General features: G+C 47.3%; 1 protein-coding gene across 1 annotated transcript in view; it reads left to right on the forward strand.

Moving 5' to 3' along the window:
* Nucleotides 1-6,136: 6,136 nt before the first annotated feature.
* Galnt12 (polypeptide N-acetylgalactosaminyltransferase 12) overlaps nucleotides 6,137-22,754 on the forward strand; it is a 30,850-nt gene continuing 14,232 nt past the window's right edge. The window contains exons 1-3 of the mRNA XM_005326313.5: nucleotides 6,137-6,584; nucleotides 16,478-16,647; nucleotides 20,317-20,506. Of these exons, the coding sequence (XP_005326370.1) occupies nucleotides 6,202-6,584; nucleotides 16,478-16,647; nucleotides 20,317-20,506 (743 nt within the window). The 5' untranslated portion in view covers nucleotides 6,137-6,201. The remainder of the gene's footprint in view (nucleotides 6,585-16,477; nucleotides 16,648-20,316; nucleotides 20,507-22,754) is intronic.

Raw genomic sequence — 22,754 nt, forward strand, 5'->3', positions numbered from 1 at the left:
GCATCCTCACGAATTGTAATCTTTGTCTGTTTTCTAATCTGACCACAGATCTTAAATGTGTTGGGTGTCTGAACAGAGGTCAGGGACACAGATCCAGGCTTTTTGCAGCACACCTGCCTTCTAGCACCACCTGGGAAGAAGTAGGCAGGCCCCTGGGCACTGTGGTGGAACAAGTCACAGGAGACGGATAGCAGCACAGGGTTGTCCTTCTCCCCATGACTCACCCAAGCCCCACCCGGCTCCAGAACCGGGGACAGGGGTGGGGGTGGTCTCTGGAGTTAAGAGGTCTGCAGGCTGTATCCGACCTCCACCTGAGCCACCAAGTTGTCAGAGGCCCTTCCCCACCCTGTATCTCAAACTCCCCATCTGTAAAACTAGGAAACTGGGCCAGAGTTGTGTTTCTGGAACTTTTTTGGCTTGAGAAGAATGGATTCAAAGGTGTGGACCCCATTCCCGTGGTAAAACAAACAGAAGATACAGCCTTCACCAGTGCTCCCCAGGAAGCCCCAGCAGAGGGAGTGCCAGACTAACCCAAGATATCATCTCAGCTCTCCGAGGCTACTGGAGCCTGCGGGGCTTTCTCAGTTTCCCTAAACCCATCAACTAGACAATAAACCCTTTCAACACCGTGTAATTCTTCACCCATTACAACTCTAGGAAGTTATCTTTCTGATGTGTGATTTACTCCATTAGGCTCAGCACCACGTTGTCAAAAACAGATCTTGTGTCCAAGATTCTTGCCTTGACCTGACTTTAGCCAGGCTCTTCTGACCTCTCTTCTCAACTGCAGCCTCTAACATTCGCTCATGTCCAGACTTAAGCAAACACCAGCATCGTTTCTAATAGTACAAGGCCACATCTATAGGGTGACTTGAGATCCCTGAAGCATCCACAGAGCACAGGGGTCCCTGAAGAGTGCACTGTGGTAGCCAGAACTGACCCCAGGCTTTTGGCTTCCCTTCTTAGAGCATAGTCTAAAAAGGGCTTCTGACTGTGAACCCTCCCTCTATTTCTTTGAGATAACTATGTATTTCTTACAACTCAGGAGCACAAGGACCTGGAAGCCATTCATTTAAAAGGAATCATCAGAGGGGATGGGCCTCTCTCTCCCAGCTCTGGGAGAATGGAATCTTGACTTTGATGATGTCAGCTAACAGACACAGCTGACCTAATTAGCATGCACACAGACCAAGCCTTTGTAATTATTCACTTCCCTGGCTCCGCTGGGTCCCTGTTCTCCCTGACTTCTCCTTCAGCCCCTTTTGAAACACTCAGCCACCTCCCCACAAACAAAGCTGGGGTCAGTGCACCCTGACCCTCCACCCTGCAGCAATAGTATATTATTGACTAAATCTGTCCTTCACACTTTAACTAGCATCTGACTTTGTTTCTCTTTGACACTTGCTTCTTAGAGCATGCCTGGTCCTGCAGCATGGCGCTGAGAGCACAGTAGATGCTCAGTATTTCCTGACGGAGAAAATACTTCCTTTGTTCCAGTTCCCTTTGCTGCGTAACAAACCATCCCAAAGCATCATGCTGTAAAACAACCACTGTCTTCTGCCTGTGAACTCTGTGGGCCAGGGATTTGAATAGGGCATCTTTCTTCTCTGTTCCATGCTGCCTGGGGCCACAGTTGAGATTACCTGAAGGTTGGGCAAAGTGGGAGTGGCTTCAGGTGTCTCAGAGCCTCTGTCTATCACAGTCTACTGATTAAATAGTTAGAGGGTTGCCTATTCCAAAGAGGAAGGATTAAAGAATTTGCAGCTTAGTTTCACAATTGCCCAACTACCAGAGCCAGGTCTGGTGGTACTTCTCTTGCAATTAGTCCTTTGTATGAATCAAGATTCAAACTGGCTACATAGGATGGAAAACACAAAGACGGTGACTTAAATGAACAGACATTTACGTCTCTTTCACATAAATGCAGCAGGAAAGGAGAGTCAGGACTGGTCCAGGGTCCACAGGGTTAAGTTTCTGTTTCACCATTCTCTCAGTGGATAACTTTTACCTCATGACCCAAGTTTTCATACCTACTATCTGGCCAGGAAAAGGAAGGATAATGAAGTGTCCTTTAAAGACACTATCATAGGCTCCCACCCCCTTCATTATTAGTAGGGGATATAGTCAAAGACCTCCCGGTGGATGCCTGAAATCTTGGACAGTACTGAACATTATATATACTGTATTTTTTCCTATATTTTATCTATGATAAAGTTTAACTTATAAGTTAAATTTATAAAATAGATCAAGAGATTAGCAATAAATAATAATAAATTAAGAAAATAATTTTAATATACTATAATAAAAGTGATGAGTCATCTCTTTCCCAAAATATCTTATTGTACTGCAGGTCTTAGTAACCTTAGCACATGGTTTCTTATCTTTCCTGATTCAGTTGAGAACTTTCACGTGTTTACTTAAAGGAAGCACTTTACAACATCTCATTGACTATCCCAATTGTCACCTTTCACTTTGGGGCCATTATTAAGAAAAATAAGGGCCCCTAGAACACTCCTAGAGCACTGTGAAATCTCATCAGTTGGTGTAATAACCAAGAGGGTTATTAGGTGACAGGCAGTAATACGGCATGGACACTTTAGACAAAAAGATGATTCACGTTCCAGGCAGAACAGTTTGGGGCAGTGGGGGATTTCACCATGCTACTCAGAGGGCATGCAACTTGAAATTTATGAGTTTGTTTATTTCTGGAATCTTTCATGTAATATTTTTAGACGGTGGTTGACCATGGGTAATCGAGACTGCAGGAACCAAAACAGACAATGAATCAGGGTACAGGGACTACTGTACTCAGGAGTCCCACTTGACACCACCACTAGTGGCCCATCAGTGGCACATTTAGTCACATGGCCATTCCTGGCTGCAAGGGAAGCTGGGAAATCTAGTCTTTATTCTGCCAAGAGAAACAAATTAAAAAAAATCAAAGCTTCTAAGTGGGTGTGGTGGCATATACCTGCAGTGCCAGCTACTTGGGAGGCCAAGGTGGGAGGATCACTTGAGCTCAGGAGTTTGAGGTCAGCCTGGGCAACATAGTGAGACCCCTGTCATGAAGGAGAAAGAAAGAAGGAAAGAAGGAAGGATAGATTGAAGGAAGAAAGGGAGGTTGGGTTGTACTGTTAAGAAAGTAGAGAAAGGGTATTGGCAGACATTTGGCAGTTTCTTTTTTCTTTTTACTCCTTGCTATTTCCTGTTCTTCTACCCCCAAGCCATGGCTTTGGACAACACTTCTTCTTTTTTTTTTTAATCACCAGTTCCTTGTACCCGTTCCCAGGGAGGAGGATAGGCAGTCTATAAGGAAGCTCAAAGTACCAGATAAACATACTAACTAATACTCTGGCTTCAGGGAGGGAAAGTGGAGCCCCACTCAGTTAGCTTACTTTTTGTTTGTGGGATGGACCCCTGGGCTTCTTCAGAGATCTTGAAAACTCCCTGATTAGATAATGACTAGATAACCACAGAGGTGTCTTTGGGGAGTGGCCCGACCCTGCACTTCACCAGGCTGTGCCCTTCCTCAGATACTCCCAGTGAACTCCGACCCACACCTAAGGAGGTCAGGGGTGAGACGGCAGGCAGCTGCTGATGCTCTGGGCACGCACTGTGACTCTGAACCAAGCTCTGGGATCTCGAAGCTCATATTCTAAATCTTTTCATTCATTCTGCTTATGAGGGCAGGGTGTGGATTCAACACTGTTCAAAGTATCAAATGCCTTAACAAAGCGTGATGGTAGTGAGGGCTGAATTGTGCCCACCCCCCATGACATTTTGAAGTCCTAATTTCCAGTAATTATGAATGTGACCTTATTTGGAATTAAGAGTCTTTTCAGATAGAATCAATTTAAAATGAGGTCCTCAGAGTAGGCCCTCATCCAATATGACTCTTCTAGAAGAGTAAAAGGGACACTGTTGTGAGCAGTGCTATTAATGATTACTTGAAGGTGGATTGTCTTTAAATGCAAGCATATATTCAATCACATCAATCATCAAATATAAATGATTAATGCAAAAAGTGTTGAGTGTGCGGGAGCACCCCAATTAGCATTCAGTGCACACTAATTAAACACTATAAGCAAATCACACAATCCTAGGGCAACCACAAGCCCCAAAATATCTCTGATGCCATGTGACTTCTCTTAGCCAAAGAGCACATGTTGTCCTTGTCTGGTGGTTCTCTCCAGCCGATGGCTGGATGTCAGGGAATGGTGGAGTCAGTCCAGGGCAGAACAGCAAGGTGGCCAGTATCATGGATGTCCTTGGAGCAAAAACTCTTCAATGTGGCAGGACCAGAAATTTAAATACACTTCCAAGTTGGTGGTATACGCTGGTGACTGGTTACACCTAATGAAAGTCAACGTCTATTAACGTAACCACGTCCAGTAAGGTGATGTAATTGCAACTGGGCATGCATGTTCTTTGCACATGTCCACGGAGCTGTGCTCCTTATCAATTGTAACCAGTCATTGCTAAGCATCAGGGTAAAGGGACTATTATACTCAGGAGTCCCACTTGACACCACTGTGGCTAGTGCCTCTTGCAGCTCCTTATCAATTGCAAACACACATGACTAAGCAGTTCAATGGCTGCTGTTCCTTGTGGCTGGCAACTTAGTGAGTCCCAGCATGTCCTAGCATGTCGATGGCAGATGCTCCTTATAGACACCCAGACAGAAATGCCCTGGAAGAAAGCTGTGTCACTGTAGAGGCAGAGACTGGGCCTGTGGAGCCACAGCCGAGGAATGCCAAGCCTTGCTGGCAGCACCAGAAACTAAGAAAGCTATTGAACAGCTCTCTTCTGAGGCCTTCAAGGAAGTAGTGCCCTGGTGACACCTCAAGCTCAGATATCCAGCTTCCAGAACTGCAGGAGAGCAGATTTCTGTTGTTTTAAGGAATCATTTGTGTATGTTATGACAGCGCTAGGAAACAAGAGATGTCAACTTGTATAGGCTCTAACCCCAGCTATTCAATCAAACTTCATCTGGGCATTGCAGTGAAAGTATTCTGTGGATGTGATCTCTAATCTGTTGACTTTAACTAATGCAGATTATCTGGATGGGCCTGACTCACTCTGCTGTAAGACCTAAGAGCAGAAGACAGGCTGACCAGGAAAAAAAAAAAAATCTGCATGTGGACTGCAGTCTCAGCTGATGTCTGAGTTCTGTCTGTACTTGCTGAGGACCTGAGGGTGGGTTTCAGATTCGCTTAACCAACCCCCCACAGTTGTGTGGTTCCTTGTAATTAATCTCTTAATATACCTCCCACTGGTTGTGTTTCTCCAGCAGAACTCTGACTAACACAAGGGGATGATGCACTCTTGAAGTATGTTTGCTTAAAAGGCTGGTCGAGCATAGTGGGAAGGGCATCTCAAGCAGAGGAAACAGCATGTTTCAAGGCTTAGAGTAGCAAAGCCTGGCTTCCCTCCTTACCTGCGGATGGGAGGTAAATGCTGCAGTGTTTATCTAGCTTCATTCTTTTATTTTGCCCGGAAGAGGAAGTCGCATCCTTCATCCCAGTCGTGGCCTGGTTATTCCAGCACCCTTAGAGCTCTCTCTTTCCCTCCCCCCCAAAAAACTTTCAGCCAAGACCTGGGGTACTTATCATTAATGGATGCCCTGAGTGTGTATGTGCAATTTATGTGTTTTTCTGAAGGTATAATTTGCTCCTTTGATCAGTTTCTTGGAGGTGTCCCGGTAAGTGAAGGATAAGATACACAGCTTTGGACAAATAGGGAGCCCTTCGAGGGGTTTATTTCCAGGGCCCCAAAACAGTATGGTATTGGGCTGGCCCTGCGGGAGTCAGCGAGACAGCCTCACTGCGCCTCAAGTGTCCTCCTCATCTGTAAAATGGAGTTGACAATCCGGGTGACCCTCTTAAATGAATAGTGTAAAGAGCAGATGAGATAAGGGCAGTAAAATCTTCAGCGCTTTGCGACTGAGGAGAGCAAAGCTAGGTCTTCTTGGGCGACAACCCTAATTACGCACCCCAGCGGGAGAAGGAAGCCCAAGTCCGCCCACGTGGGGGCCCATTCAGGTGGGGGTGCAGCATTGGCTGCCGCCGGGAAGGGGCGGTGCGCAGGTGGGACGGGCCTGGGGCGGGCCAGGGGCGGGGCGGCTCGCGGTTCCGGGATCCGGGTCCGGCCTCCGGCCGCCGGCTCGGGGCGCGCCGACCGCTGGCCGCAGCTGGCAGGCGCATGTTGGGGCGCGCAGCGCGGCGGCGCTGCCCGCGGGGGCTGCGGCGCGGCCGGGAGGCGCTGCTGGCTGTGCTGGTGTTGCTAGCATTGGCCGGGCTGGGCTGGAAACTGCGGGAACGACGTGGGCCCACGGCTGGAGCCGGGGCCAAGGACACCCAGCTGAGACCCCAGCGCATCCCGCGCACGGGGCGGCGCGAACCGGTGCTGCCGCGGCCGCCGGTGCCTGATGACGCGCTGGGCGCGCGGGGCGAGGCGGTGCGGTTGCAGCTGGAGGGCGAAGAGCTGCGGCTGCAGGAGGAGAGCGTGCGGCTGCACCAGATCAACACCTACCTCAGCGACCGCATCTCGCTGCACCGCCGCCTGCCCGAGCGCTGGAACCCGCTGTGAGTCCAGCGGGCCGCAGATGCGGAACCTGGGAAGTGGCTGCGGGAACCGGCGCGCGTCCTATCGAGTCGTCCTAGACGGAAGGCAGTGGAAGGAGTCAGATGGGGTGCGGTTAGGCGGGAAATTGAAAGACACGGACGTGGGAAAGTCTCAGAAATTGACGAGTCTGTTATTAGCTGGTGCCTTGGCTCCCTGCTCCTGGAAAGTTGTCATTCTGCTCTGCAAAGGGTGGGGATCGGGGTTAAGCGGACAGGTTTAAGGTGAGTACAGCTCGGCCCCGAAGGATGGCCGCACCTCTGCACACGTAGCCGCTCCTGGGGCAAGCCTGGCTCCATTCATTCCTGTGGGTCTCACCCACAAGAATCTGGAGAGAGGAACACGGCAGGGGAGGTGAAAGTGGCTGAAAGACGGAGCCTGAAAGCCTCCTTCCCTCTCCTTGGGAGTTGGACTCATGAGCTTCGGGTGTAGGCAGGTGGAAAGGAGCGCTTGATGGGAAGGGCACCTTTGGCCTTGGTCCAACCCTTGCTTGATCTTGTGGGTGGTGCGGTGTGGCCAGTGTGATCAGAGGCCTAGTTCCTGTTGGAGCCGCTGACCCAGCTAGTTGTGCCCCTTTATAAGTGGGGGAGGGAGGCAAGAGAACACGAAGGAGGAAAGCCAGGGGGCTGCCGCCACTTGGCCTCTGTACTTTGAGTCCTCAAGGATCTTCCAGTTCCCACTTGAACTCCTCCTTTCAGACTTTACTGAAAGAGGGCCCTGGAGATTTCCTGTTGGAACCAGAGGGGGCAGTCTGGAAAACAGGCAGAGAGGGTAGGTGACCCTCTTAGCTGGAAGATGGGGGAACTAGCCCTGGGGGACTGTGACCCTAGGGCCCTCTTGGCACTGTGCTGACCTCAGGCAGTTTTGATGGGCTTGAATTTCATGTCCTCCCTGTTTTTCAGAATCTGCTTACACCTAGCCCCCTGCTTCTGCTGGAGTCATTTTTTAATGTTGATTTTGTTGTTGTTTTTGAGTAAAATGCTCTTGGACTTGATAGCTGCTCCCCTCCTTTGTCAAAGCTGCTTAATACATGCTTAGCTCCTTGAAACCCCAAAGGTGCTCACAGAAACCAGGTGAAGGGGAAACTTTCGGGTCACACCCAGGGTTTAACCCTGGCACCTGTGAGATAAAATCCTGGCTTCTTTTGCTTACCAGCTCTGTGATCTTAGACAAGTTATTTAGGCTCTCAGAGCCTCAGTTTCCCCATCTGCAAAAGAGGAAACTCATAAAAGTCAGTACATAAAAGTGGGCAGAAAGAACATAACCTTGAACTTAATAAGATTAACACCTGGGAACACACTGTGTACTCATTCATAATTTTTTCCTCCTTTCCGTATTGCTTAGAACATACTCAGGAGGTTGCTTTTGAGAATTATCCGGAAACTGATCATAAAGTTTTTCTTGTCTGGGTCCAACTTCCTTTATTGTTTAAGGTTGGTTGTGAATGTGGATGACCTGTGGGGCTTATGGTGTCCTGTCTCCATGGTGATGCAGCTGCCCTGTGAGTTCAGGATTGGTGAATAGATCCTGCTGTTGTATTGACCCTGGGAAGTTAATCCAAACCCAGCATGATGGGCGTGTGAGTGTCCCTGCCTGTAATTCCTGCTGCAGAACCTGTTTCCTTATTCTCACCTAGCCTAAGAGAGGGGTGGACTTGAGTTGTCTGAGTCTTAGCTGGGCCAGACTTTGAGGCAGTTTCTGAGTGGTCACTAGGTTCAGGGCCTTGAATAAAGTCTCACTTTTATTATATATTAATTCCTCACTTATTCTCAGGGGTAGATTCCCAGATGCTCAGTAAATGCCTGGAACTGAGGATAACAGTGAACCTATATACTAAGCACTGTGATACCCAAGAACTGTAATGGAGATGGCTGCTAAGTGACTAACGGGTGGGTAGTATATACAATGTGGATGCACTGGAGAAAAAGATGATTCATGTTCCAGGTGGAATGGGTTTTCATCATGGTGCTCAGAAGGGCATGCATGCAGTTGGAAACATGAATTGCTTATTTCTGGGATTTTTCATTTAATATATTTGGACTGTGGTTGACTGGCTAACTGAAAATGAGACCACAGATAAGAGTAGACTCCAGTCAATGAAATAGTGAGAAGCTGCTCAGAGTGTTGCTGTTAAGCCTGAGAAACTAGCATGGCAGATTATTAGTTAACAGTGCAGGGGTGAGATCCTTGGATGTCAGAGGAGAGAGGGTCCTAAGGGGACATCCAGTCAAACCAAAGGAAAAGCCATACCCCCAAGGTCACAAAGCAGGTCCGAGCTGGCCTGCAATCCAGATCTTTTGTCTATTTTCCCCTTTTTCGGTAAGGACAATTATTTATCTGTTTAATTTTAATGTCAATATTCGCTCTAGAAATTTTAGTATATATAAAGAAGCAAAAAGAAAAAAATCATCAATCAATTTGCAATTCAGTGTGTCTGTCCCCTTGGATGGGGCCAGACCAAGAAAGAGATATCTTGGAGGTTGGCTATACTTCTGTAAGACCCATGTAGGATCTGATCATTCACATGCCTTTGGATTAGAGCCCAGTTTTATTTCTATCTGTCACAGTACTGACTTGAGAGGATAATGATGGACTCCTTGAACGATCATGTAGTAAATATGGGGTTTGTACCGCTGTCACAAATATCCTCTCATTTGATCCTAGTGAGGAGGGGGAACTTATGCTCTGAGATGATAGCAAACCAAAGTGGATGCCAGATAGCTGGGGGAACTTTTTAAAGACATTGATGCCAGGAAACTTGACTGGAACAATTAAATCAGAATTTAGGCTGCATGTGATGTGCAGCGAGGTCGAAAGCTGCTGATCTAGTGTCTGTGGATTTCTGACTTGGAAGATTCAGGGTGGTGCTTTGGCTGGCATGGGCAATACGAAAGTTAGAAGGAACAGGGATTAATAATAAATCAAGTGCCATTGAAACTAGTGGTAACAACCCCGTCACTCAGGAAGTAGGCCACAAGCAAGGGATTATAAATGATGTTGTACCTAAATTTATTTCATAAAATACAGGAGCATTGAGATGATCACTGAGATAGTGCCATTGCCCATAGCACTCTGACCCATGTAGCCAAAGAACAAGTAGAGAGGCAGTGGGCCTGTAGCTGTGCTTTTCACCCTGTGCATCTCCAGGAGCACAACGTATGTGAACACCAGTGTTCTCTTCTGTGCACCATTGGCCAGGAACGCATGTAATTGCTTTGTGGTTCTTGACTGTTTGCTCTGATTTTAATCTTGTTAATGTTACAACTGTGGATGTGTGCCTGAGATCAGGGATTGAGATTTGGGATGAAAAAGAGTCTCAGAGTCGCTCTACATAGGTCATTCAGCAAAACCAAGTGTCCTGCTGGAATCGGCAGGAGGGACTTGGACAGGATTTCTCTTTCTGCAGAGAGTTAGCCTGCTTGTCTGTTCTCCTAACAAAATTATCTTTGTAAGACATCTCACATGGTATGGACGTTACTTTTGCTTCCCCCATGAGGATGTAAACCGCAGGGTGTTTTGTTAATTCTTAGTAGACGCATCCCGTGATATCAGAGCGGCTTGCTTTCTCTGAGTCAGTACCTTAGATCCATAGAACCTGTTCAGTTTTGGTCAGCGTTTTCATTATAACTTTTCCCTTCCCTGTTCTTCCCCTCTATCCATCTACTTGTTTTTGAAAAAAATGTTGCTCTACTTTGTGTTGTCATAAAAAAAAAGTTCTATACTGACAGTCTTTGACTTTTAACTAGATAATTTATGTCCATTTATATTTATTGTGCTTTCAGATATCTTTGGATGCCAGCTTAGTTTATGCTATTTGTTATGCTCTTCTTAATGTCTTTCTCTCTCGTTTTCCTTGTCCCTTTTTGAGTTGATGGGGCTTCCCTCCATCTCATTCCATTTTCTTCACTACTAATTTAGCAGTTCTATTATCTATTTCTGATCTTTTGCCTAAAATCCTCTATTCACTTTTAAAAAAATACGGATAAGTCACTGTCAACCAAAAGAATCCTGACTAATAGATAGGATAATATATATTAGTCAGGATTCTTTTGGTTGTCAGTAACTAAACACCCAATGAAATATAAAGAAAAGAATACTAGCTTCTAGCCCAGAAAAAGACGAGGGTCAGAGGCAGGTTTATGTTATGCTGTGCCTTGGATTCAAGGATACAAATGCTCTCAGCTGGAAAATATTGATCGAACAGGTTTGAGGTAGGAGTGTGTGTGTGTTTGTGTGTGTGTGTGTGTGTGTGTGTGTGTGTGTGTGTGTGTGTGTGCGCGCGCGCAAGATCATGCATTGGTGTCTGTCCAGCCTACTGAAACCACATAGACTTGAGAGTCAGGAGGCCCGATTCCTGAAAGAAATCAAGGTGCAGCGTCATGAAGAAAGGAGAAAGGATTCAGGGCAGGTAAAATGCACTGTTAGCTCTCTCCGGCCTGTTCTGCAGAGGATGTTATTTTTATAGAAGACAGTTATGTGATAACCTTAATGTAAAGATAAACGATCTGGAGACGCAGTAATACCAGAGACAGTGACAGAATGGCTTATGATTTCACATGGAATTCAGCTCCGAGCTTCCTCTTGTCTCAAGGCAAAAGCAGAACCCTCGCGTGATGCCTGGCTATCCCTGTCTCATGGATGGATGCACAGCTTTTTACCAAAATGCAGCTTCTATCAGTCAGGAAACAGAAAAAGCCTTTTCCTTCTGAAAGCAAGTTTGGAGACATTTGTAATGGTGATTGGCTTTAGGGGATGTTTTGCTTTTACTTATTTATTTATTTACTTATTTATGTCTTGGTAGTGGGGGTTGAACCTGGGGCCTGGGGCATGCTTGGCTGGCACTCCACCCTGAGCCACATCCTCAGCCTCTCAGGAGATGTTTTAGAGAAAGACTCAGAAACTATACCCAGCCAAGGAAAAAGGAAAGAGCAGAGTATTAAATTACTGCTCAATGAAGACATTTGACAAAAAATAACTTAGCTTTTAACAAATAAACTTTCTGTGTGATTATAAAAACAGTACATGTTTATTGTAGAACAACTTTAGAATGCAGAAAAAGAAAAGAATTAAGTAAGAACCAGTGGTCATGCCACTTTTCAGAAATCACCATTGATGACATTTTGGCCTTGGTCTTCTACTGTTTATTGTTTTTATGTGAGTGCACACACATGCACCCATTGTTTATAGAATGGGCTATTTACAGACCTGCACCCTGATTTTTTTTTAAGTGCTTGAGCAATTTTAATTTTTTCGTTGTAGATGGACTCAATGCTTTTTATTTTATTTTTTATATTGATTTTTTAGTTTTCGGCAGACACAATATCTTTGTTTGGTGCTGAGGATCGAACCTGGGCCGCACACATGTCAGGCGAGCATGCTGCCGCTTGAGCCACATCCCCAGCCCCAGTGCTTTTTATTTTATTTATTTATGTGGTGCTGAGGACCTAACCCAGTGCCTCACACGTGCAAGGTAGGCACTTCACTTCTGAGCTACAACCCCAGCACCCCCTTACTCTTTTGATTTAACATAATGTCATAATTTTCTTTTTTGTGGGGAGGAGGACCAGGGATTGAACTCAGGAGCACTCAACCACAAAACCACATCCCCAGCCCTATTTTCTATTTTATTTAGAGACTGGGTCTCACTGAGTTGTTTAGCTCCTTGCTTTTGCAGAGGCTGTCTTTGAACTCGTGATCCTCCTACCTCAGCCTCCCACCTCAGCCTCCCAAGCTGCAATCTTTTTCTTTTATCATTAAATAATCTCTGAAAAAGTCTTTAAAAAATTTTTGTAGTTGTAGATGGACAGAATGCCTTTATTTTATTTGCTTTTTATTTTTATGTAGTGCTGAGGATTGAACCCAGTGCCTCATGCATGCTAGGCAAGCCCTGAAAAAGTCATTTTTGATGGATATATAGCATTTCTTCATGCAGCCCTATCTCTGCTTCTTTCCTGCTGGACACTGAGACTGCTTGCAGCTTCTTGCTGTTATAAATCATGTTATAAAGAATTTTTTTTTAAACAATGAACCTACTCGATATCAGATTGTTTCCTTCGGCAAGACATTCTAAAATATAGTGATACCAGATCCAAGAGAAGAGGAACATTTTGTAGATCTAGATATGTACTGCCAAGTTGGCACCCAACCTGCTTGTGATTTGGGTGACACAGAGTCCAGCTAGACATTCTAGGATGGTGGCATTGCATCTTTGATTTTCAGTAAGCAGTGAAAACCCAAGCAAAAAACTGAAGAGAGCTGACGTACAGTTTTGACTTTTATTTGTCCAAGCTGAGAAGAAATAAATTTTAATCCAAAAGAGTAAAGATGCAATATCAGACTAAAGGACAGTTCTTGACATTGAATAAACTTTACTTGTAGAACCTCACTTCACTATCTTTCTTTTCACCCATTTCTCTTTGAACCTGAGCATGATCAAAACTAAGTTTTTTTTTTAAGAATCTGCATTATTTTTTTAATATTTATTTTTTAGTTGTAGTTGGATATGATATCCTTATTTTATTTATTTTTATGTGGTGCTGAGGATCAAACCCAGGGCCTCACGAGCGCTGTACCACTGAGCCACAACCCCAACCCTCAAAACTAAGTTTTATCTGTATCTTTTTTATAAAGATTAGAAAACATCCTTAGATTTCACAAAACATTTTTTTCCATACAATGTATTAAGCAGCTTTCCATTGCTGTAACAAATAACTTGACATAAATAAACTTACAAAAAGAAAAGGTTTATTTTGGCTCACAGTTTAGTCCAAGATCGATTGGCTCCATTGCTTCAGGCCTGTGGTGGCACATGTGGCAGAGCAAACTCCTTACCTCATGACTGGAAATGAAAGATGAAGAGACTGGGCCCCACAAGCTTCTTTGAGAGTGCTGTCTCAGTGACCCAAAACCTTCCATTAGGCCCCAACTTTTAAAGGCTCCATCACCTCTCAGCACCAAGCTAGGGATGAAGCCTTTAACACATGGGCCTTGGGAGGCCAGTCTAGATCCAGACTGTAGCAGTAAGCAATTAATTCACTGCAAGGCGCCTTGTGTGCTGCACCTTGGCACTACACAGATATTCTGTGCATCTTATCGAGTACCCAGGGTCTTAATAATCCAGATATACTTGTTAACGTTTTTGAACATCCATACATGTTTTCCACTTGCTATAACATGTGTATGGAGGAGGGGAGTGTTTTGGTAGATTCAGGAAAGAATGAGATTAAGGAGAGCTTTGTAAGGGCCACTAAGGTTGAGGTACCGATCTATAGGCCAGAATTGACGTAGAGCTTGGGTATGCTTTTTGCAGTGCTCCAACTTTTTTCTTTATTTTTATATTAAGCTTTTAATTTTGAAAAATTCATTATTGGAAAAATTAACAAGAGTTGCACAATGAAGTCCTGCAAATTCTTCACCTAGATTCACTTATCATTGTTATAATTTTTCTCTTCCAACATGTCTACTAACATACTGTACTCATTTGGGCGTAAGTTGCAAAGATGACAACCCTCACTTATTATTTCTTTGGCATGTCTTTTCCAGGAACAAGGACAATCTCTCATGATACCATGATGTAGTTGTCAAAGTCAGGAAAGTTATATAATATCAGGTTCCAAATTTTTTTCTTTGAGGTCTTGGGGATTAAACCCAGGACCTTGTGCATTTAGGTAAGCCTTCTACCACTGAGCTGTATTCCCAGCCCTTTTTATTTTATTTTGAGACAGGGTCTTGCTAAGCTGCTGAGACTGGCCTTTAACTTGCTATCCTTCTGCCTCAGCCTCCTGAGTTATTGGAATTAATCTGACCCAGAGGTTCCAACTTTTATAGCAGCTTTCTGTTTTTCAAAGTGAGAATCAGGTGTGACCCCGATGTTATTATGTCTCTTTGGTCTCCTTTAGACTGAAACAGTTCCTCAGCCTTTATCTCTTATGGCATTGAGAATTTTAAAGAGAATAGATAGCACCATTGGTTTATTAAATGTCTCAGTTTGAATCTCTCCGATAGTTTCTTGTGTTTTATTTAAAGGTGTGTATTATCACAAAGCTTAATGACTTAAAACAACAATAAGCATTTATTATCCCATATAGTTTCCATGGGCCAGGGATTTGGACTGGGTGGAACTGGCTTGGAGTCTCTTAGGAGGTCACAGCCAAATGGTGCCTGCGTGTTTTATCATCTGAAGGCTTGACTGGGACCACAGGTTCTGCCTACTCACATGGCTGGAAAGTTTGTCCTGGGTATTGGCAGGAAGCCCTGGTTCCATGCCCATCAGTTCCTCCACTTAGCTGCTTGAGTGTCCTCACAACATGGCAGCTGGCTTTCCCCAGAATGAATGGAACATTCCACTGAAGGAACAAGAAGGAAACATTGATATCTTCTGACCCACTCCTGGAAGTCACATGTCTCTGCTGCCTTCTTGAGTGGTGGTTTTAAACATGTCTACAGATTCTTCAATCTCCTTCCTTCCAAAAGATGGAGCTGAATTCTTCTCACCTTGAGTGGGGACCAGACTTCCCTTATGTGGAGCACAAAGCCTTCCTCTGGGTCCACGCTATTTAATGTTTCCATGGTGTTCGAGGACCTAGCTCCCTCTGGCTAGATGCCCTCTGCCTTCATGACACCAGAATGTCCCCCTGAAGGTAAGCTCCATGAGAGCTGGGATCTTGACACGTGGTAGGTGATGGGGAAGTACTTGGTGACCGACTGGTTCAGATACAGGTACCCTGGTGCAGTGCCTGGCATGTAGCACAGTCAGCAGACATTAGCGTCACACCTTGTCCCCTTTAGCTCTGCATCTCCTCCTCTCTTGTCCTCAGCTTGTCCAGTGAGGTCTTGCCTTAGCTGCCCAGGTAGCCCAGCTGGCCTTCAGCATTGATCCCCTTCTCCATACCTTGCTGATCCCTCTGCCAACCCCCATATTTTAAACCCTGGTTCTTCTGGTGACCCATGGTGTCTCCCTACCTTGCCATCAGGCACTTCCGGCTGGTAATTGCCAACACTGCCCTTGGTCAGTCCTGTGGCACTGGGAGTTTGTTGTCTGTCATTCTGAGGATAGAGTTGTGTCAATCAGGGAACCTTCAGTGCAGAGTGACAGCAGAGACTACCCCACAAAGAAGGAGCTCATTGGTTCCCATGACTGCCAATCAGGGTGCAGTGGGAGGGCTTGGACCCTGGGGAGGTAGTTGTGCCCTCTGCAGAGCCCTTCCCGGGATGTCCGTGTGTTCTGACCACGATTCTCATTTGCGCACATGTGACACACGGTCACTGCTGGGGGCTGGCGAAGGTAGGGAGGGGCACGGCATGCAAGCAGCAATACTGTGAGCGGCACATGGAGCGGAGAGGAGCTGGGTGCTGGCGGAGCACAGGGCCCAGCATCTGCCCCAACAGGGACAGGGTTCCCAGAGAATAGGGCCGAGCTGCTCTGGAAGGACAGGGAGTTTGCCAGGTAGAGAGGAAGGGAAGGGAATCCCAGGCCAAGGGAACAGGCTGAGCAAAGGCCTGGCAGTGGGATTGGAGCATCGTGGACAGATAGGAGAGCTGTGGGGTCAGGGGAGAAGTGAGTCTGGTTCCCTTCTGGTTCTGCCTGGTTTGTATGTTGCTCAGATCTGTAAATTGCTTTCCAACTTGAAAACAGTATCCCACAGGCCAAGGTTGCTGGGTGTCATGGTGAGAAGCTTTCTTAGCATCTCCTGGGATTCCTTGTGGCTCATGGTGAGCTGTGGGTGATCCTCCAGATTATTTCCCATTCCCCAGAGGGAAGCTCAGAGACATGTCCTGTGTCCCCTGAATCACCGCATTCCCCAAACCAGCCTGGGCTGCGCTCTTGATTCCTAAAGTTGGATTTTGTTCTTTGCAGATGCAAAGAGAAGACATATGACTATGAAAACTTGCCCAGGACATCCGTTGTCATAGCGTTTTATAATGAAGCCTGGTCAACACTCCTTCGGACAGTTTACAGTGTCCTCGAGACATCCCCGGACATCCTGCTAGAAGAAGTTATCCTGGTGGATGACTACAGCGATCGAGGTAAGCCCCCACGCGGGCTTCCGGAAGGGTCTGGCCTGCCGTGGCAGTGGTGGCGGTGAGATTGTGACAAAGGAGGGGTGGATAGGCTTCCTGCGTCCCCTGTGCCTATTGAAGACCTCAGAGACAGCAGGCCTGGCCCAGAAACAGCTAGAGCAGGAGCAGCTAGAGTGAGCATGGGAGGTGACATGGGAGGAGAGGTTGCAGGAGGGTAGGCCACATCAGGTAGGGCCTTGGAGGTCACCCGAAGGCATTCAGACTTAAAGGTGTGCCCAGCAGGGAGCCACCAGTGGGTTTTAGGGGGACAGGAAAGTCCAGGTCAGTCTGAGGAGCCTGCTGTGTGGAGAATGGCCAATGGCGGGGGTGGATCCAGGCAACAGAGAATCTGGGAGCAGGGAGGGGCTTCTGCGGCCCCTGTGCACCCCAGCCTTGACTTGGCAGGACTCTTGGGTGACTGGCTGCAATGAAAGCAGCTGAGCATAATCGTGGGGAAATGTCAAGGTCTCAGCGAAGGTGGAATCCTGGGCTTAGAGGTTGGAGCCTGTTTCAAGCCACACTCTCCTCCCTGGACTCCCCATGAGGGTTAGCAGTCCCTGATTGTTGGGCCTGGGCCCCAGCAGGTGCTGTGTCTAGCCCGTCTGACTTCAGAGCTGGCATGTATACGTTCTAATTGGCATGTGTGTTGGGCTGTCATCACGAGACTCAAAATAACAGTGATTCACACAAGGTAGAAATAGCTCTCCCTCGCACACCCCAAATCTGATGCAGTCTAGCATGGGGTTCAGGCTTGGTGCTGCTCCAGGTTCCCACCTTCTCCTTGGCTCCTCACCCCCTACTCACTCTGCTCAGCCCCCGGGGTCTGAAGGGGCAGAGGGAACACCCTCTCTCTCAGCGCACTGCCTGGAAGTTCCCCCACGTCCCACAGAGCAGAAGGTGGCTGCCTGGCCACACCAAGCTGCAAGGGAGGCTGGGAAATGTCGCCTTTATCCTGCTGGTCATGTGCTCAGCTAAAAGTCATGGGGAGAAGCCTTAGGGGACAAGCTGCGGTGTCCATGCTAGCCAGAAGTCAAGTAGGCACTGAGCTCCGGGCTGCTAGGTCTGAGGTGACCTTTGCCTTGATCCAGTCATGGCACCTGTGTGTGTCCACCACACCTAACTCAGGGAGCTGTGGTGAGGAATAAACAAGGTCATGTGAAGGACAGAACCTCATGTACCTACCAGCACATAGTAGGTGCTCATGTAGTAGCCCCCACACAGTAGGTGCTCACCTCCATTTCCTTTGTCTTTTCCTCTGGGATTGTTTCATGTTTACCTGTGTAGACACTGGTGCTGGGCCACACTGTGAGGGCTTAAATCCCTCTTCAGCACCTAGTGACCACACAATATTGAGCGATGATCTTCCTGGTGTCCACCTTGGCTCCCACCTTAGCTTCAGCCCCTACAAAAGGGGAATAATCCTACCTTCCTACCTCCTAGGGTCATTGGGAGGATTAAATGAGATAAGGCGGGGTCATGTGTTGGGTCAATGCCTGGCAGATAGTTAGCTCTTGTTAAATGACAACTTCTAATTTGATGAAATATTATGAAAACTGTAAAGTGAAAAAAACCCTACCATTTCTAACAGCAATAGCAGATTATTTTATTTATTTTTTTATCCTTATTCTATTTATTCATTTTTATGTGGTGCTGAGGATCCAACCCAGGGCTTTGCACAAGCTAGGCAAGCACTCTACCGCTGAGCCACAACCTCAGCCCCACATTATTTTATTTTTACGGGACTAAATAGCTGCTCAGTGGCAACAGCATGGTGTGGTTCATGCTCCCTCCACACAGCTGTTGTACTCGGGGAGGGCGGCGAGGGGACTTTTAGAGCCAGTGCCCTGGAGGAGTTAAGCAGCTGCCTAGTCCCTGTTTCTGCAGTGTCAGGACGAGCCTGCGACAGGACGCCAGCCTCTTCCAGACACAGGAGACTGGCTCAGGCAGACATGAGCTCAGCGCAGACGGAGCCCACCGAGTGTGCTGGGCAACCGTGCATGTGCACATGCGTCCGCTGGCTCTGCCCCCCCAATCACTTTGCTTGCAAATCACTCCCCGTTCCTGCCATCGGCTTGTTTGCATCCTATTTAGGATTTAAAAATAAAACCAACCAATGAATTTTTTTAAGTGTCAAGGATATTTGGAGAAACATTTTCATAAATTACGAAGCAACCTAGAACAGTTTTCTCCTTGGCAGATGGTGGAGGACCTGGGGCCAAAGCCCGTGGAGGACCTGGGGCCAAAGCCCATGTGGATGGGGAAGTGCTCTCATTTTTCCTTTGTCTGAGTGGGTTCCCCCACCCCCCACACTGAGGGTTGTGATAGTCCCAGAGTCCTGTCTGTAGATTCAGGAGACCCCCGGGGCCAGCACTACCTGGGGGCGTGTCCTTTCAGTGGTTTACCTTTTCTGCAAATGGGCATGAGCATATCTTTCTGACAAGTTTTTGACTTTTTTTTTTTTAAGAGAGAGAAGAGAGAGAGAGAGGCAGAGAGAGAGAATTTTTAATATTTATTTTTTAGTTCTCGGCGGACACAACATCTTTGTTTGTATGTGGTGCTGAGGATCGAACCCGGGCCACACGCATGCCAGGCGAGCGCGCTACCACTTGAGCCACATCCCCAGCCCAAGTTTTTGACTTTTAATAAAGATGAGAAATTGCAGGAGAGAGTTCTGGGAGGCAGTGTTAAGCCTGTGGCATCTGGAACAGATTTCCTGGGTTCAAATTATGGCTCCTTGGCTTGCTTGCTATGTGACCTTTGGCAAGTTGCATAGCCACTCTGACCCCAATGTCTTCCTCTATGGGATGGGGAGAGTACTAGTATTTACCTCATAGGATTGTTAAGGGGTCAGATGAGTTATTGATGAATCACTTGGGAGAGCATAGCACAGCAGCTCTCTTTAATGCTAGCTGCCATTACTCCTGCTCCTGCTATATAAACTGTAAAGTGCTCCTCAGAAAAATTTTATTAATATAATTACTGTTTTAATAACAAAAAATCATGTATATTTGTCAGCTTTTAGTCACTATAACAAAATACCTGACACAGGCTACTAATGAAGAAGAGATTACTTTAGTTCACTGTGCTGGAGGTTCAAGGGCATGGTACAGGCTTGGACCCAAGAAGTTCTTGTCTTCATCATATCATGGCAAGATGATCTTGTCAATAGCACATACAGAAGCAAGTGACTATACTTCCAATTAGTAGGAGAGAGCCGGTATCCAGTGACTTAGTAAGGACTTCCCATTGGGGACCCCCTCCCAAAAGTCCCACCCTTCCCAACACCACCACCCCAGGGACCAAGCTTTAATCACAGTGCTCCCTTGGGGGACACAGTGGTTCTTGTGTGTTTTATTTTTTAATGTTCACAAGTCAAGCTGTGAAGTTCCTTTCCGTACAGTTTTATTGAGCTATACTCGGGGACCAGGCCATTCACCCCTTCAGAGCAGGGCATTTGACAGGCGTGTGTGTCCTTGGCCGTGCAAATGGTGCTGCGGAACCTCCCCCGCCCTGACCTCCCGGGCCTCAGAACCTCCCACCCCTGGTTCTGGGTGAGTCGAGGGCATCCCATAGCAGAGCAGAGCAGGGAGGCCCCGGTGGGTCATGGTGACCCTTGCTGCTCTGCTTGCCTCCCAGAGCACCTGAAGGAGCGCTTGGCCCAGGAGCTGTCGGGCCTGCCCAGGGTGCGCCTGATCCGCGCCACCAAGAGAGAGGGCCTGGTGCGAGCCCGGCTGCTGGGGGCGTCTGTGGCCAAGGGCGAAGTGTTGACCTTCCTGGACTGTCACTGCGAGTGCCACGAGGGATGGCTGGAGCCACTGCTGCAGAGGTGCGTGAGCTGCCCGCACGGGGAGGGGTGTGGCGGTGGGCGACATGGGGACATGCTCCGCTTAGGGGCCTCCAGCAAGTTCTGCGGGAACACTCCGCTGTTATGGATGAGTTACTTGGGAGAGCAGAGCACAGCAGGGAGGTCCTGCACGATCTAGGTTTATCGTAGGTGACCCAGGAAGTATCATCAAGCAACAACTTTTAAAAAGTTGTCATTACACAGAATCACAATTTCCAGAGAACATATATTTTAACATTTAAAAAATATATATATATATTTTTAGTTGAACACAATAACTTTTTTTATGTATTTATTTTTATTTGATGCTGAGGATCAAACCCAGCCCTGTGCCAGGCGAGTGCTCTACCTCTGAGCCACAGCCCAGCCCCTTGACATGTTTTTTTCAGGCAAGACTCACTTCTCTATTATCCCAGTGAGCGTGATGCCTAGGGCCATTGAAGCCCAAAGACACCCAAAAAATGTTTTCTGACTTTTTTTTTTTTTTTGCAGTGCTGGGGATTGAAGCCAAGGTCTCATGCATTCTAGGCAAGTAGTCTATCACAGAACTGCAGCTCCAAGCCCCCCCCCCCCAAAAGGTTTTTTATGTTCATTTATTTTAAAATCAGAAGGAAAAAAATAAGTTTTATAAGTATATAATAATGAGTCTAGCCTGGATTATATTTGTCTTTATGCCAATGTAGCAGTAAAAGATACTTTGTTTTTGAGTCAGGGTCTCACTAAATTGCCAAGGCTGGCCTCAAAATTGTGATCCTTCTGCCTCAGCCTCCTGAGTAGCTGGCATTACAGGCATGTACCACCATGTCTAGATCTACAACATAAACACACACAGACACACATATGCATATATATATATATGAAGGGAATCATATAAACCATTGTGCATCCCTGTCGTCAAGGTCTTTCTTCCTGCTGCCTCACAGCCTCAGGCCCCTTTGTCCCCTGACCTCCACCACCCCTTCCTCCAGTCTCTCTGTAGGTCCCCTCAATTCTGTGTCACAGAAGCCAGGAGCTGGGCTGAACAACCAGGAGCTCCCCTGGGAGGCAGGGGAAGGTGTGGGGGGTCTCTGTCTGGTGCCCCTTGTGTGAGTCAGGGTAACTTGCAGTTGAACATCCTCCCACCCACAGCCTCCTGCAGCTGGTTGACCATGTTAATCTGCTAGTGTCTCGCGTTCCTTTCCAGGTGAGACCAAGTGCTACTCTGCTACTTTTTGTTGTCCTGGCTCCTTGTCCCCTGGGGTATCATCGCTATCTCTTTCTCCTCCTCCCCTCTAGGAGCTTCACCAGTAAAGATTCAGGGCTTCTCAGACGGAGTCAGGGGCTGTTTATGTGGTGGTGTCTGAACCTGGACTGGTGGGTTCCTCACCTTGTGCACAGGGGGCCACCTCCAGACGTCTGGAGTCGAGGTGTGAAGGGGCCACTCTTCCTCTCTAGCTAATGTGCAGATGCCACCTCAGAGCCCTCTGCAGCCCACCCTCCCCACAGCCAAGGCCTTGCTCTGTCTACACCTGTGGGTGAGGGGATTGTCTGCCCTGTGTGTCCACTGGGAATACCCTAGGAACTGTGAGCACCGGGCCCTGTGGTAGGACATCTGGATCTGACTCTTAGGAGCAGGACTTGGCTTTTGTTTGTTTCCAGGGGCTCAGGTGTGCAACAGAGCTGAGGCACACTGAGCTGTGTAGACTGTGGCCCTGGTGACCGCAGCTGGGAGCCCTCACCTTTTCCGTCAGTGGCTTTTGGGGAAGGAGTTTTTGATGGTCATGTCCACCAGGGAGCGCTTCTGGTATTTTGGGTACTAAGATGCCAACTATCCTGCCTTGCGTAGGTCAGGATGGTTCTGCCCAGGTGCTGGGCACATCCCTGTGGGGACACACACACACTCTCCCCATGAGTCAGAGTCCTGTGCTCCTGTGCTGGCCACCAGCCCACAGTGAGGCTCCTGATCTGTACAGACCAGCTGCCTGTGGTTCAGTAGCTTGATTGTAATCATGAGTTTCCGGCTTTGCAAAGCCAGGCAGTGTCTCTGAACCTGCCCAGCAGATCTGCTGTGGGCCCGCTCAACCCTTCTACCAATATCGTTGATTTATTTGAAGAAGTGGTTGCGGGTGGATCCTCAGTCTCCAGCTTCCTCAGTTTGGTGACCTCACGGGTCTTATCAAACGGTCCTGAGTGGTTCAAGCTCCCCTAAAATTGTAAACCTTACTCACTGCGGTACTTAAAATCCCCCTCT

This window comes from Ictidomys tridecemlineatus, chromosome 4 (assembly GCF_052094955.1).
Source record: "Ictidomys tridecemlineatus isolate mIctTri1 chromosome 4, mIctTri1.hap1, whole genome shotgun sequence".
NCBI classification, from domain to species: Eukaryota; Metazoa; Chordata; class Mammalia; order Rodentia; family Sciuridae; genus Ictidomys; species Ictidomys tridecemlineatus.